This window comes from Somniosus microcephalus, chromosome 17 (genome assembly GCF_052327205.1).
Source record: "Somniosus microcephalus isolate GS21.2 chromosome 17, FLI_Smic_1.0, whole genome shotgun sequence".
In the NCBI taxonomy this organism is placed as follows: Eukaryota; Metazoa; Chordata; class Chondrichthyes; order Squaliformes; family Somniosidae; genus Somniosus; species Somniosus microcephalus.
In genome coordinates, this window is record NC_141003.1 from 8038086 (window position 1) to 8056168 (window position 18083).

The 18083-nt window shown below is 50.1% G+C and overlaps 2 protein-coding genes across 3 annotated transcripts in view; both read left to right on the forward strand.

Moving 5' to 3' along the window:
* Positions 1 to 18083, forward strand: part of amdhd1 (amidohydrolase domain containing 1) — a 61537-nt gene that overhangs the window by 29294 nt on the left and 14160 nt on the right. The window lies entirely within an intron of this gene.
* On the forward strand, positions 870 to 16593 carry LOC147105483 (uncharacterized). Its single transcript, XM_086010869.1, has 7 exons — positions 870 to 963; positions 11305 to 11411; positions 11922 to 11997; positions 13695 to 13759; positions 15103 to 15192; positions 16090 to 16245; positions 16504 to 16593. Exons 1-7 carry the CDS (start codon positions 870 to 872, stop codon positions 16591 to 16593), a joined length of 678 nt encoding a protein of 225 aa, XP_085866995.1.

Below are 18083 nucleotides of genomic sequence, written 5' to 3' on the forward strand. Positions count from 1 at the left end.
GCATCCTGTAGATGGTACACACTGCAGCCACGGTGCGCTGGTGGTGGAGGGAGTGAATGCTTCAGGTGGATGGGCTGCTGATCAAGTAGACTGCTATGACCTGGATGGTGTCGCGCTTCTTGAGTGTTGTTGCAGTGTCATGAGTCAGTGTGATTGGCTCCAGGAAACTGGGTGGGGGGGTGGTTTGTGTTGCGGGAGCGGAAATGCAATGAGAAGGAGGCAGAACAATCCGTGTTACGGACCACCGCTTACTCTCTATGGAGTATAAATGATGTGGGGCTGATTGGTTGGTTGCCTCAAAACAACATTTTACACAAGAGGGAGTCCAAAACGATAATAACCCAAGTAAAATAATCTCAGCACAGTTTCCAAAGTTCGTGTAATGATACTAATAGTTCCATCCCATGGAATAAGCAGCACCAAGCATTCTTTAACTTGTGGAAGACCTTGTGCATGTGTGTGCCACTTGTGAGATGAGCCTTTCTTACTGATGCAAGAATTGTCATGGGTCACTGAGGTACATTCCACTTAATCTGGCACTGTTTACGTGAGATAATGATTCACTAAGAGTTTATCAGTGTTGCATTTATAAAGGCCATGTGGGCTATAGGTGAGCCATTCAGTCAATATTAGTTGCAATGGCAAACATGTTTTGCTAACGTTGGCGATTTTTGGGGCTATAATTGACAATGAATTGCGCACAGCATTAACTAACGTAAATCGGTTAGGAACCTGAGTGCAATCCTCCAGTCTGGGTAAAACTCATTGATCTTGCTGTGCATATGGAAGCTCCTAGTTTGTTCCTCATAGTTCTTTTACTGTAGGTAAGTCCAGTCGGTAAATAAACACCCGAAGATTTGTGGGCTGTGATGGCGGAAGGTTGCAGCAGGACTGTTGAATCGGCGGGGGCAACGAGAGGTCATCTAATTTACATGGGGCTGGCGGGCATCTACGTCAATAGGGGTACATCTCTGACACATGTCCGCCCCCTGTAATCGCAAAATCCAGCGACCACTTGCAATCTTCCCCAACCCCACTGAGTGCCAGTCTTTGTGGAACCAGGTTGCTTCCCTGGCCTGGAGCACCCACCTCCCTGGTAGTGCCTACCTGCTCCCACCTGGAGACCAATATGCTTTATCTCTTTCAAGCGTACTGGCTCCCAGTCCTATGTCAGATGCTGGGGAAATGGGAACTCAGCGTGTAGGGAGTCTCCACTCCCAGGACTACCGCCTCGCCACCCCACTCCCCCTCCCCCTCCCCCCCCTCCGCATCATTGCCCATACAAGGGGTGGGAAGAAAATCCCAGAAATGGAGATCTGGCACAACTGGGTCCCTGCTGTCTTTCGGTAGGTTCTGCCGGAGTTACAGTAGGAGTCTGGCAGACCCCCAGAGGAATTCAATTCCTGCTTCCAGAGAATTTTGGAAAAGCGCATGGTTATTAGCTTTGCTTTTTCATCGCTAAGCTCACTCGGAATTCTGAAGTGAGGACCATCAGTGCCCGGTGACTTATAAAGTCCCTGGAATCCGTTCAATATTTATTTATCTATAGCTAGGGTTGTAACGTAGGCATATTCCAGGATGTTTCATCACATGACCTCCCACCGCCAACCGCGCTCCTTCCTGCCATTGGTCACCCAACACGCCCATCACCGAGGTGCCCCGCCCTCCCACGGCCAATTGGAAAGCCAACAGACTCGTTGTTACCCAATTGGATGATTCTTGACTCTCAGCCAAACAGCCTTCCCCCATCGCCATTATATTTATTTCAAATTGGTTCACGCCTCCGCTAAAATGGCAGAGAATTGTCAGATGACCGTTTACACCCTAGTACCTCGCGGTGTAATTTCAAGGCCAATATTAACTCATGTGAAGCAGTTCAGATTACAATATTCAGGATAGTGGAGGGAATGAAAGAAGGTGAGAGAAAACTAGTCAAGCTCCCATGACCATGCACACAGCGGGTTATGTTTAACTGTGTCCCTATATCAATAGATCTTTGTTGGTTAAGAAAGAAAAAAGAAAGACTTGCACTTCTATAGCGTCTTTCACGACCACCGGACCTCCGAAAGCGCTTTACAGCCAATGAAGTAATTTTTGAAGTGTAGTCACTGTTGTAATGTTGGAAATACAGCAGCCGATTTGCGCACAGCAAGCTCCCACAAACTGCAATGTGATAATGACCAGATAATCTGTTTTTATTAATGATGTTGATTGAGGAATAAATATTGGCCAGGACACTGGGGATAACTCCCCTGCTCTTCTTCGAAAGAGTGACATGGGATTTTTTATGTCCACCTGGGAGGGCAGACGGGGCCTCGGTTTAACGTCTTATCCAAAAGACGGCACCTCCGACAGTGCAGCACTCCCTCAGCACTGCACTGGAGTGTCAGCCTGGATTTTTGTGCTCAAGTCTCTGGAGCGGGACTTGAACCCACAGCCGTCTGACTCAGCGAGTTAAGGGTATTAAGCGATATGGAGCAAAGGCAGGTAAATGGAGTTGACAGATCAACCATGATTTGATTGAATGGAGGAGCAGGCTCGAGGGGCTGAATGGCCTCTTTTTATTCCTATGTTTTATCATTGGGTGAAAAGCGGGCGATACTGAATCGGTGAATCGTTTCACACCTCACTGACTTTCTTTTCCATTGACATCAATGGATATGTGAGTCAGGCCATCAATTCGCTATCACCCGTTTTTTGCCTGATGATAGAAGTTAAAATTGCCTCCAGGGAGTCAAGATCAAGTGTAGTCGTTGGGTGAGGTGGGTTTAGAGGGTGGGGATAATTGGGCTAGGGCAAGCAGATGTAATTCAGTCTCCATTATAAGTCCTACGTTGTGTCAGTATTTTTATATACTTCCATTATAAACTCCTATGTCCACATTTATAATGGAAACGGCCTACATAAAACCGGACACACGGTAATTACACCCTCCTACCAGTGGTGGTGCTGCAGAGCCTGTACTGACAGGCGAGGGTAATGCCAGCGTGACATGTTTACATAGACAGTTTCCATTGTAAATGTGGACATGGGAATTTAAATTGTTGGGGGTGAAGTTGACGGGAAGTGCGCGTAGACAGAAGCGTCGGGAATTTCCTCAGAGGTTCTCCCAATTGGCCGCCATAACTTCAGCAGAAGTTACAGCGACCAATCGGGACAACACCCAGGGAAATGGCTGACCGAGATCTTTAATATATTGTAGGTAACCTGCAGTGCTCAGAAAGCGAAAGCCCCTTCCTTGACAAAAAGGTCCAAGGACTGGAGAACAGCCATCTGCCTCTGACTTGGTTCTATCCAAATTTTAAAAATAATATAATGAAAGCCTGATTCTGTCCCGTAGATCTGTGTCTTATGTTATGAAAGCACTGGAGTTTCCAAATAGCAGCAAAGGAAATATCAGAACTCAAAACCTTGATCCACCTCCTCCCATACCCACCTTGCCCCTTTAGATTTGGACTGGGTGAAGGTTGGCAGCCCGATGTGGGGTCTAAAGGGCAGGACTGGGTCATTGGATGTTATGGCACTCGACTAGCAACCCACAGGTCGCGAGTTCAAATTCCACCATAGCAAGTAGAATTTAATTCAATAAAACTGGTAATTTGTGGGCTGGCAACATGAAAAACTGCCAGATTGTTGTAAAAACCCAACTTGTACATTAATGCCCTTTAGGGAAGGGAACCTGCCATACTTATCCAGTCTGGCATACATGTGACTCCAGTGCTGCACTAACGTGGTTAACTTGATGCTCTGTGAAGTGGCCTAACAAGCCCCTCAGTTGTAAAAACAGTCACTAAGAAGGCTCACCACCACCTTCCCAGGGCATCAAGGCCTGGGCAATAAATGCCGGCCTCACCAGACTCGCCCACATCCCAAGAACAATTTTTTTTAAAGTGGAAAATAGGATATGGATCAATTAAAGTTAGTTGTTTGCTACAGCTAATCACAAAGTATCTCACAAGATATACAAGCAGCGGATATACAGGCAGCGGATATACAGGCAGCGGATATACAGGCTGCGGATATACAGGCCGCGGATATACAGGCCACGGACATACAGGCCACAGATATACAGGCAGCGGATATACAGGCCGCGGATATACAGGCAGCGGATATACAGGCCGCGGATATACAGGCAGCGGATATACAGGCCGCGGATATACAGGCAGCGGATATACAGGCCGCGGATATACAGGCAGCGAACTTACAGGCAGCGGATATACAGGCCGCCGATACACAGGCAGCAGATATACAGGCAGCAGATACACAGGCCATGGATATACAGGCCACGGATATACAGGCCGCGGATATACAGGCAGTGAATATACAAGCAATGGATACACAGGCAGTGGATAGACAGGCAACAGATACACAGGCAGCGGATATACAAGCCGTGGATATACAGGCAGCGGATATACAGGGCATGGATATACAGGCCGCGGATATACAGGCAGTGGATATACAGGCAGCGGATATACAGGCCGTGGATATACAGGCAGCGGATATACAGGCCGCGGATATACAGGCAGCGGATATACAGGCCACGGATATACAGGCAGCGAACTTACAGGCAGCGGATATACAGGCCGCCGATACACAGGCAGCGGATATACAGGCGGCCGATATACAGGCCGCGGATATACAGGCAGCAGATATACAGGCAGTGGATATACAGGCCGTGGATATACAGGCAGCAAATATACAGGCAGCGGATATACAGGCTGCCGATACACAGGCAGCAGATATACAGGCAGCAGATACACAGGCCATGGATATACAGGCCACGGATATACAGGCAGTGAATATACAGGCAATGGATAGACAGGCAGTGGATAGACAGGCAACAGATACACAGGCAGCGGATATACAGGCCGTGAATATACAGGCAGCGGATATACAGGGCATGGATATACAGGCCGCGGATATACAGGCAGTGGATATACAGGCAGCGGATATACAGGCAGCGAATATACGGGCCGTGGATATACAGGCCGCGGATATACAGGCCGCGGATATACAGGCAGCGGATATACAGGCAGCAGATATACAGGCCGCGGATATACAGGCAGCAGATATACAGGCAGCAGATATACAGGCAGCGGATATACAGGCAGCGGATATACAGGCAGGAGATATACAGGCAGTGGATATACAAGCTGCGGATATACAGGCAGTGGATATACAGGCCGCGGATATGCAGGCGCCGGATATACAGGCGGCGGATGTATAGGCCGTGGATACACAGACAGCGGATACACAGGCAGCGGATATAAAGGCAGCGGATATACAGGCAGCACATATACAGGCAGTGGATATACAGGCAGCACATATACAGGCAGTGGATATACAGGCAGCGGATATAAAAGCCGCAGATATACAGGCCGCGGATATACAGGCAGCGGATATACAGGCAGCGGATATACAGGCAGCGGATATACAGGCCGCGGATATACAGGCAGCAAATATACAGGCCGCAGATATACAGGCCGTGGATATACAGGCAGCGGATATACAGGCAGCAGATATACAGGCCGTGGATATACAGGCCGTGGATATACAGGCAGCCGATATACAGGCAGCAGATATACAGGCCGTGGATAAAAAGGCAGCAGATATACAGGCAGGAGATATACAGGCAGCAGATATACAGGCAGCGGATATACAGGCAGGAGATATACAGGCAGCAGATATACAGGCAGCAGATATACAGGCAGGAGATATACAGGTAGTGGATATACAGGCTGCGGATATACAGGCAGTGGATATACAGGCAGCGGATATCCAGGCAGTGGATATACAGGCAGCAGATATACAGGCGGACAGATATACAGGCCGCGGATATGCAGGCGACGGATATACAGGCCGCGGATGTATAGGCCATGGATACACAGGCAGCGGATACACAGGCAGCGGATATAAAGGCAGCGGCTATACAGGCAGCACATATACAGGCAGTGGATATACAGGCAGCACATATACAGGCAGCGGATATACAGGCCGCAGATATACAGGCCGTGGATATACAGGCAGCGGATACACAGGCAGCAGATATACAGGCAGCGGATATACAGGCAGCGGATATGCAGGCAGCGTATGTACAGGACGCAGATATATAGGCCGCAGATATACAGGCCGCGGATATACAGGCAGCGGATATACAGGCAGCAGATATACAGGCCGCAGATATACAGGCCGCGGATATACAGGCGGTGGATATACAGGCAGCAGATATACAGGCCGCGGATATACAGGCAGGAGATATACAGGCCATGGATATACAGGTGGCGGATATACAGGCCACAGATATACAGGCGGCGGTTATACAGGCCGCGTATATACAGGCAGTGGATATACAGGCAGCAGACATACAGGCAGTGGATATACAGGCCATGGATATACAGGCAGTGCATATACAGGCAGCAGATAAAGAGGCAACAGATATACAGGCCGCAGATATACAGGCAGTGGATATACAGGCAGTGGATATACAGGCAGCGGATATACAGGCAGCAGATATACAGGACGTGGATATACAGGCTGCGTATATACAGGCAGCGTATATACAGGCAGTGTATATACAGGCAGCAGCTATACAGGCAGGAGATATACAGGCTGTGGATATACAGGCAGAACATATACAGGCAGTGGATATACAGGCAGCGGATATACAGGCAGGAGATATACAGGCCCTGGATATACAGGCGGCGGATATACAGGCAGCAGATATACAGGCCGTGGATATGCAGGCAGCAGATATACAGGCCGCAGATATACAGGCAGCACATATACAGGCAGGAGATATACAGGCCGTGGATATACAGGCAGCAGATATACAGGCAGCAGCTATATCGGCCGTGGATATACAGGTGGTGGATATACAGGCGGTGGATATACAGGCGGTGGACATACAGGCAGCAGCAATAAAGGCAGCGGATATGCAGGCAGCGGATATAGAGGCTGCGGATATACAGGCCATGGATATAAAGACAGCAGATATACAGGCAGTGGATATACAGGCAGCAGATATACAGGCAGCAGATATACAGGCCATGGATATACAGGCTGCTGATGTACAGGCAGCGGATATACAGGCCGCGGATATACAAGCCGCGGATATACAGGCCGTGGATATATAGGCAGCGGATATACAGGCAGTGGATATACAGGCAGGAGATATACAGGCAGCAGATATACAAGCAGCAGATATACAGGCAGCAGATATACAGGCAGCGGATATACAGGCAGCGGATATACAGGCAGCGGATATACAGGCAGCGGATATACAGGCCGCGGATATACAGGCAGCAGATGTACAGGCCGCGGATATACAGGCCGTGGATATACAGGTGGCGGATATACAGGCAGTGGATATACAGGCCGTGGATATACAAGCTGCAGATATGCAGGCAGCAGATGTACAGGCCGTGGATATACAGGCAGTGGATATACAGGCAGCGGATATACAGGCAGGAGATATACAGGCCCTGGATATACAGGCGGCGGATATACAGGCAGCAGATATACAGGCCGTGGATATGCAGGCAGCAGATATACAGGCCGCAGATATACAGGCAGCACATATACAGGCAGGAGATATACAGGCCGTGGATATACAGGCAGCAGATATACAGGCAGCAGCTATATCGGCCGTGGATATACAGGTGGTGGATATACAGGCGGTGGATATACAGGCGGTGGACATACAGGCAGCAGCAATAAAGGCAGCGGATATGCAGGCAGCGGATATAGAGGCTGCGGATATACAGGCCATGGATATAAAGACAGCAGATATACAGGCAGTGGATATACAGGCAGCAGATATACAGGCAGCAGATATACAGGCCATGGATATACAGGCTGCTGATGTACAGGCAGCGGATATACAGGCCGCGGATATACAAGCCGCGGATATACAGGCCGTGGATATATAGGCAGCGGATATACAGGCAGTGGATATACAGGCAGGAGATATACAGGCAGCAGATATACAAGCAGCAGATATACAGGCAGCAGATATACAGGCAGCGGATATACAGGCAGCGGATATACAGGCAGCGGATATACAGGCAGCGGATATACAGGCCGCGGATATACAGGCAGCAGATGTACAGGCCGCGGATATACAGGCCGTGGATATACAGGTGGCGGATATACAGGCAGTGGATATACAGGCCGTGGATATACAAGCTGCAGATATGCAGGCAGCAGATGTACAGGCCGTGGATATACAGGCAGTGGATATACAGGCAGCGGATATACAGGCTGCGGATATACAGGCAGCAGATGTACAGGCCATGGATATACATGCCGCAGATATACAGGCGGCAGATATACAGGCAGCAGATGTACAGGCCGCGGATATACAGGGCACGGATATGCAGGCAGCACATACGCAGGCAGCGGATATACAGGCTGCAGATATACAGGCAGCGGATATAAAGGCCGCGGATATACAGGTCGCGGATATACAGGCAGCGGATATACAGGCTGCGTATATACAGGCAGCGGATATACAGGCCGCGGATATACAGGCAGCGAACTTACAGGCAGCGGATATACAGGCCGCCGATACACAGGCAGCAGATATACAGGCAGCAGATACACAGGCCATGGATATACAGGCCACGGATATACAGGCCGCGGATATACAGGCAGTGAATATACAAGCAATGGATACACAGGCAGTGGATAGACAGGCAACAGATACACAGGCAGCGGATATACAAGCCGTGGATATACAGGCAGCGGATATACAGGGCGTGGATATACAGGCCGCGGATATACAGGCAGTGGATATACAGGCAGCGGATATACAGGCCGTGGATATACAGGCAGCGGATATACAGGCCGTGGATATACAGGTAGCGGATATACAGGCCACGGATATACAGGCAGCGAACATACAGGCAGCGGATATACAGGCCGCCGATACACAGGCAGCGGATATACAGGCGGCCGATATACAGGCCGCGGATATACAGGCAGCAGATATACAGGCAGTGGATATACAGGCCGTGGATATACAGGCAGCAAATATACAGGCAGCGGATATACAGGCCGCCGATACACAGGCAGCAGATATACAGGCAGCAGATACACAGGCCATGGATATACATGCCGCGGATATACAGGCAGTGAATATACAGGCAATGGATAGACAGGCAGTGGATAGACAGGCAACAGATACACAGGCAGCGGATATACAGGCCGTGAATATACAGGCAGCGGATATACAGGGCATGGATATACAGGCCGCGGATATACAGGCAGTGGATATACAGGCAGCGGATATACAGGCAGCGAATATACGGGCCGCGGATATACAGGCCGCGGATATACAGGCTGCGGATATACAGGCAGCGGATGTACAGGCAGCAGATATACAGGCCGCGGATATACAGGCAGCAGATATACAGGCAGCAGATATACAGGCAGCGGATATACAGGCAGCAGATATACAGGCAGCGGATATACAGGCAGCGGATATACAGGCAGGAGATATACAGGCAGTGGATATACAAGCTGCGGATATACAGGCAGTGGATATACAGGCCGCGGATATGCAGGCGGCGGATGTATAGGCCGTGGATACACAGACAGCGGATACACAGGCAGCGGATATAAAGGCAGCGGATATACAGGCAGCACATATACAGGCAGTGGATATACAGGCAGCACATATACAGGCAGTGGATATACAGGCAGCGGATATACAAGCCGCAGATATACAGGCCGCGGATATACAGGCAGCGGATATACAGGCAGCGGATATACAGGCAGCGGATATACAGGCCGCGGATATACAGGCAGCAAATATACAGGCCGCAGATATACAGGCCGCGGATATACAGGCAGCGGATATACAGGCAGCAGATATACAGGCCGTGGATATACAGGCCGTGGATATACAGGCAGCCGATATACAGGCAGCAGATATACAGGCCGTGGATAAAAAGGCAGCAGATATACAGGCAGGAGATATACAGGCAGCAGATATACAGGCAGCGGATATACAGGCAGGAGATATACAGGCAGCAGATATACAGGCAGCAGATATACAGGAAGGAGATATACAGGTAGTGGATATACAGGCTGCGGATATACAGGCAGTGGATATACAGGCAGCGGATATCCAGGCAGTGGATATACAGGCAGCAGATATACAGGCGGACAGATATACAGGCCGCGGATATGCAGGCGACGGATATACAGGCCGCGGATGTATAGGCCATGGATACACAGGCAGCGGATACACAGGCAGCGGATATAAAGGCAGCGGCTATACAGGCAGCACATATACAGGCAGTGGATATACAGGCAGCACATATACAGGCAGCGGATATACAGGCCGCAGATATACAGGCCGTGGATATACAGGCAGCGGATACACAGGCAGCAGATATACAGGCAGCGGATATAAAGGCCGCGGATATACAGGTCGCGGATATACAGGCAGCGGATATACAGGCTGCGTATATACAGGCAGCGGATATACAGGCCGCGGATATACAGGCAGCGAACTTACAGGCAGCGGATATACAGGCCGCCGATACACAGGCAGCAGATATACAGGCAGCAGATACACAGGCCATGGATATACAGGCCACGGATATACAGGCCGCGGATATACAGGCAGTGAATATACAGGCAGCGGATATACAGGGCGTGGATATACAGGCCGCGGATATACAGGCAGTGGATATACAGGCAGCGGATATACAGGCCGTGGATATACAGGCAGCGGATATACAGGCCGTGGATATACAGGTAGCGGATATACAGGCCACGGATATACAGGCAGCGAACATACAGGCAGCGGATATACAGGCCGCCGATACACAGGCAGCGGATATACAGGCGGCCGATATACAGGCCGCGGATATACAGGCAGCAGATATACAGGCAGTGGATATACAGGCCGTGGATATACAGGCAGCAAATATACAGGCAGCGGATATACAGGCCGCCGATACACAGGCAGCAGATATACAGGCAGCAGATACACAGGCCATGGATATACATGCCGCGGATATACAGGCAGTGAATATACAGGCAATGGATAGACAGGCAGTGGATAGACAGGCAACAGATACACAGGCAGCGGATATACAGGCCGTGAATATACAGGCAGCGGATATACAGGGCATGGATATACAGGCCGCGGATATACAGGCAGTGGATATACAGGCAGCGGATATACAGGCAGCGAATATACGGGCCGCGGATATACAGGCCGCGGATATACAGGCTGCGGATATACAGGCAGCGGATGTACAGGCAGCAGATATACAGGCCGCGGATATACAGGCAGCAGATATACAGGCAGCAGATATACAGGCAGCGGATATACAGGCAGCAGATATACAGGCAGCGGATATACAGGCAGCGGATATACAGGCAGGAGATATACAGGCAGTGGATATACAAGCTGCGGATATACAGGCAGTGGATATACAGGCCGCGGATATGCAGGCGGCGGATGTATAGGCCGTGGATACACAGACAGCGGATACACAGGCAGCGGATATAAAGGCAGCGGATATACAGGCAGCACATATACAGGCAGCACATATACAGGCAGTGGATATACAGGCAGCGGATATACAAGCCGCAGATATACAGGCCGCGGATATACAGGCAGCGGATATACAGGCAGCGGATATACAGGCAGCGGATATACAGGCCGCGGATATACAGGCAGCAAATATACAGGCCGCAGATATACAGGCCGCGGATATACAGGCAGCGGATATACAGGCAGCAGATATACAGGCCGTGGATATACAGGCCGTGGATATACAGGCAGCCGATATACAGGCAGCAGATATACAGGCAGCAGATATACAGGCCGTGGATAAAAAGGCAGCAGATATACAGGCAGGAGATATACAGGCAGCAGATATACAGGCAGCGGATATACAGGCAGGAGATATACAGGCAGCAGATATACAGGCAGCAGATATACAGGCAGCAGATATACAGGCAGGAGATATACAGGTAGTGGATATACAGGCTGCGGATATACAGGCAGTGGATATACAGGCAGCGGATATCCAGGCAGTGGATATACAGGCAGCAGATATACAGGCAGACAGATATACAGGCCGCGGATATGCAGGCGACGGAAAGACAGGCCGCGGATGTATAGGCCATGGATACACAGGCAGCGGATACACAGGCAGCGGATATAAAGGCAGCGGCTATACAGGCAGCACATATACAGGCAGTGGATATACAGGCAGCACATATACAGGCAGTGGATATACAGGCCGCAGATATACAGGCCGCGGATATACAGGCAGCGGATATACAGGCAGCAGATATACAGGCAGCGGATATACAGGCAGCGGATATGCAGGCAGCGGATATACAGGACGCAGATATACAGGCCGCAGATATACAGGCCGCGGATATACAGGCAGCGGATATACAGGCAGCAGATATACAGGCCGCAGATATACAGGCCGCGGATATACAGGCGGCGGATATACAGGTAGCAGATATACAGGCCGCGGATATACAGGCAGGAGATATACAGGCCATGGATATACAGGTGGCGGATATACAGGCCACAGATATACAGGCGGCGGTTATACAGGCCGCGTATATACAGGCAGCACATATACAGGCAGCAGATAAAGAGGCAGCAGATATACAGGCCGCAGATATACAGGCAGTGGATATACAGGCAGTGGATATACAGGCAGCGGATATACAGGCAGCAGATATACAGGACGTGGATATACAGGCTGCGTATATACAGGCAGCGTATATACAGGCAGTGTATATACAGGCAGCAGCTATACAGGCAGGAGATATACAGGCTGTGGATATACAGGCAGCACATATACAGGCAGTGGATATACAGGCAGCGGATATACAGGCAGGAGATATACAGGCCCTGGATATACAGGTGGCGGATATACAGGCAGCAGATATACAGGCCGTGGATATGCAGGCAGCAGATATACAGGCCGCAGATATACAGGCAGCACATATACAGGCAGGAGATATACAGGCCGTGGATATACAGGCAGCAGATATACAGGCAGCAGATATACAGGCAGCAGCTATATCGGTCGTGGATATACAGGTGGTGGATATACAGGTGGTGGATATACAGGCGGTGGATATACAGGCAGCAGCAATAAAGGCAGCGGATATGCAGGCAGCGGATATAGAGGCTGCGGATATACAGGCCATGGATATAAAGACAGCAGATATACAGGCAGTGGATATACAGGCAGCAGATATACAGGCAGCAGATATACAGGCCATGGATATACAGGCTGCTGATGTACAGGCAGCGGATATACAGGCCGCGGATATACAAGCCACGGATATACAGGCCGTGGATATATAGGCAGCGGATATACAGGCAGTGGATATACAGGCAGGAGATATACAGGCAGCAGATATACAAGCAGCAGATATACAGGCAGCAGATATACAGGCAGCGGATATACAGGCAGCGGATATACAGGCAGTGGATATACAGGCCACGGATATACAGGCAGCAGATGTACAGGCCGCGGATATACAGGCCGTGGATATACAGGTGGCGGATATACAGGCAGTGGATATACAGGCCGTGGATATACAAGCTGCAGATATGCAGGCAGCAGATGTACAGGCCGTGGATATACAGGCAGTGGATATACAGGCAGCGGATATACAGGCTGCGGATATACAGGCAGCAGATGTACAGGCCGTGGATATACAGGCCGCAGATATACAGGCGGCAGATATACAGGCAGCAGATGTACAGGCCGCGGATATACAGGGCACGGATATGCAGGCAGCACATACGCAGGCAGCGGATATACAGGCTGCAGATATACAGGCAGCGGATATAAAGGCCGCGGATATACAGGCCGCGGATATACAGGCAGCGGATATACAGGCTGCGTATATACGGGCAGCGGATATACGGGCCGCGGATATACAGGCAGCGGATATACAGGCCGCGTATATACAGGCCGCGGATATACAGGCCGCGGATATATAGGTGGCGCATATACAGGCAGTGGATATACAGGCCGCAGATATACAGGCCGCAGATATACAGGCCGTGGATATACAGGCAGCGGATATACAGGCAGCAGATATACAGGCCGCAGATATACAGGCCGCGGATATACAGGCAGTGGATATACAGGCAGCAGATATACAGGCCGTGGATATACAGGCAGGAGATATACAGGCCATGGATATACAGGTGGCGGATATACAGGCCACAGATATACAGGCTGCGGATATACAGGCCGCGTATATACAGGCAGTGGATATACAGGCCATGGATATAGAGGCAGCGCATATACAGGCAGCAGATATACAGGCAATGGATATACAGGCAGCAGATATACAGGCAGCGGATATACAGGCAGCAGATATACAGGCAGTGGATATACAGGCTGCAGATATACAGGCCGCAGATATACGGGCAGTGGATATACAGGCAGTGGATATACAGGCAGCAGATATACAGGCCGTGGATATACAGGCAGGAGATATACAGGCCATGGATATACAGGTGGCGGATATACAGGCCACAGATATACAGGCTGCGGATATACAGGCAGTGGATATACAGGCAGCAGATATACAGGCCGTGGATATACAGGCAGGAGATATACAGGCCATGGATATACAGGTGGCGGATATACAGGCCACAGATATACAGGCTGTGGATATACAGGCTGCGTATATACAGGCAGTGGATATACAGGCCATGGATATAGAGGCAGCGCATATACAGGCAGCAGATATACAGGCAACGGATATACAGGCAGCAGATATACAGGCAGCGGATATACAGGCAGCACATATACAGGCAGTGGATATACAGGCTGCAGATATACAGGCCGCAGATATACGGGCAGTGGATATACAGGCAGTGGATATACAGGCAGCAGATATACAGGCCGTGGATATACAGGCAGGAGATATACAGGCCATGGATATACAGGTGGTGGATATACAGGCCACAGATATACAGGCTGCGGATATACAGGCCGCGTATATACAGGCAGTGGATATACAGGCCATGGATATAGAGGCAGCGCATATACAGGCAGCAGATATACAGGCAACGGATATACAGGCAGCAGATATACAGGCAGCGGATATACAGGCAGCAGATATACAGGCAGTGGATATACAGGCTGCAGATATACAGGCCGCAGATATACAGGCAGTGGATATACAGGCAGTGGATATACAGGCAGTGGATATACAGGCAGCAGATATACAGGCCGTGGATATACAGGCTGCGTATATACAGGCAGCGTATATACAGTCAGTGGATATACAGGCAGCAGATATACAGGCAGGAGATATACAGGCCGTGGATATACAGGCAGTGGATATACAGGCAGCAGATATACAGGCAGCAGATATACAGGCAGCAGATATACAGGCAGCAGATATACAGGCAGCGGATATACAGGCAGTGCATATACAGGCAGCAGATATACAGGCAGTGGATATACAGGCAGCAGATATACTGGCAGCGGATATACAGGCAGCGGATATACAGGCAGTGGATATACAGGCAGCAGATATACAGGCCGCAGATATACAGGCCGCGGATATACAGGCAGTGGATATACAGGCAGTGGATATACAGGCCGCGGATATACAGGCAGCGGATATACAGGCCGCGGACATACGGGCCGCGGATATACAGGCCGCGGATATATAGGTGGCGCATATACAGGCCGCAGATATACAGGCCGTGGATATACAGGCAGCGGATATACAGGCAGCAGATATACAGGCCGCAGATATACAGGCCGCGGATATACAGGCAGTGGATATACAGGCAGCAGATATACAGGCCGTGGATATACAGGCAGGAGATATACAGGCCATGGATATACAGGTGGCGGATATACAGGCCACAGATATACAGGCTGCGGATATACAGGCCGCGTATATACAGGCAGTGGATATACAGGCCATGGATATAGAGGCAGCGCATATACAGGCAGCAGATATACAGGCAACGGATATACAGGCAGCAGATATACAGGCAGCGGATATACAGGCAGCAGATATACAGGCAGTGGATATACAGGCTGCAGATATACAGGCCGCAGATATACGGGCAGTGGATATACAGGCAGTGGATATACAGGCAGCAGATATACAGGCCGTGGATATACAGGCAGGAGATATACAGGCCATGGATATACAGGTGGCGGATATACAGGCCACAGATATACAGGCTGCGGATATACAGGCCGCGTATATACAGGCAGTGGATATACAGGCCATGGATATAGAGGCAGCGCATATACAGGCAGCAGATATACAGGCAACGGATATACAGGCAGCAGATATACAGGCAGCGGATATACAGGCAGCAGATATACAGGCAGTGGATATACAGGCTGCAGATATACAGGCCGCAGATATACAGGCAGTGGATATACAGGCCGCGGATATACAGGCAGTGGATATACAGGCAGTGCATATACAGGCAGCAGATATACAGGCAGTGGATATACAGGCAGCAGATATACTGGCAGCGGATATACAGGCAGCGGATATACAGGCAGCGGATATACAGGCAGCAGATATACAGGCGGGTGATATGCAAGCCGCAGATATACAGGCCGCGGATATACAGGCAGCGGATATACCGGCAGCCGATATACAGGCCGTGGATATACAGGTGGCGGATATACAGGCCACAGATATACAGGCTGCGGATATACAGGCCGCGTATATACAGGCAGTGGATATACAGGCCATGGATATAGAGGCAGCGCATATACAGGCAGCAGATATACAGGCAGCGGATATACAGGCAGCAGATATACAGGCAGCGGATATACAGGCAGCAGATATACAGGCCGCAGATATACAGGCAGCGGATATACAGGCAGCAGATATACAGGCAGTGCATATACAGGCAGCAGATATACAGGCAGCGGATATACAGGCAGCAGATATACAGGCAGCGGATATACAGGCAGCAGATATACAGGCAGTGGATATACAGGCAGCAGATATACAGGCCGCAGATATACAGGCAGTGGATATACAGGCAGTGGATATACAGGCAGCGGATATACAGGCAGCAGATATACAGGCCGTGGATATACAGGTGCGTATATACAGGCAGCGTATATACAGGCAGTGGATATACAGGCAGCAGATATACAGGCAGGAGATATACAGGCCGTGGATATACAGGCGGCAGATATACAGGCAGCAGATATACAGGCAGCGGATATACAGGCAGCAGATATACAGGCCGCAGATATACATGCAGCGGATATACAGGCAGTGCATATACAGGCAGCAGATATACAGGCAGCGGATATACAGGCAGCAGATATACTGGCAGCGGATATACAGGCAGCAGATATACAGGCAGTGGATATACAGGCAGTGGATATACAGGCAGCAGATATACAGGCCGCAGATATACAGGCCGCAGATATACAGGCAGTGGATGTACAGGCAGTGGATATACAGGCCGCGGATATACAGGCAGCGGATATACAGGCCGCGGATATACAGGCCGCGGATATATAGGTGGCGCATATACAGGCCGCAGATATACAGGCCGCGGATATACAGGCTGCAGATATACAGGCGGCTGATATACAAGCCGCAGATATACAGGCCGCGGATATACAGGCAGCGGATATACCGGCAGCCGATATACAGGCCATGGATATACAGGCAGGAGATATGCAGGCCATGGATATACAGGTGGCGGATATACAGGCCACAGATATACAGGCTGCGGATATACAGGTCGCGTATATACAGGCAGTGGATATATAGGCAGCGGACATACAGGCAGTGAATATACAGTCCATGGACATAGAGGCAGTGCATATACAGGCAGCTGATATAGAGGCAGCGGATATACAGGCAGCAGATATACAGGCAGCGGATATACAGGCAGCAGATATACAGGCCGCAGATATACAGGCAGCTGATATACAGGCAGCAGATATACAGGCAGTGCATATACAGGCAGCAGATATACAGGCCGCAGATATACAGGCCGCGGATATACAGGCAGCGGATATACAGGCAGCCGATATACAGGCCGCGGATATACA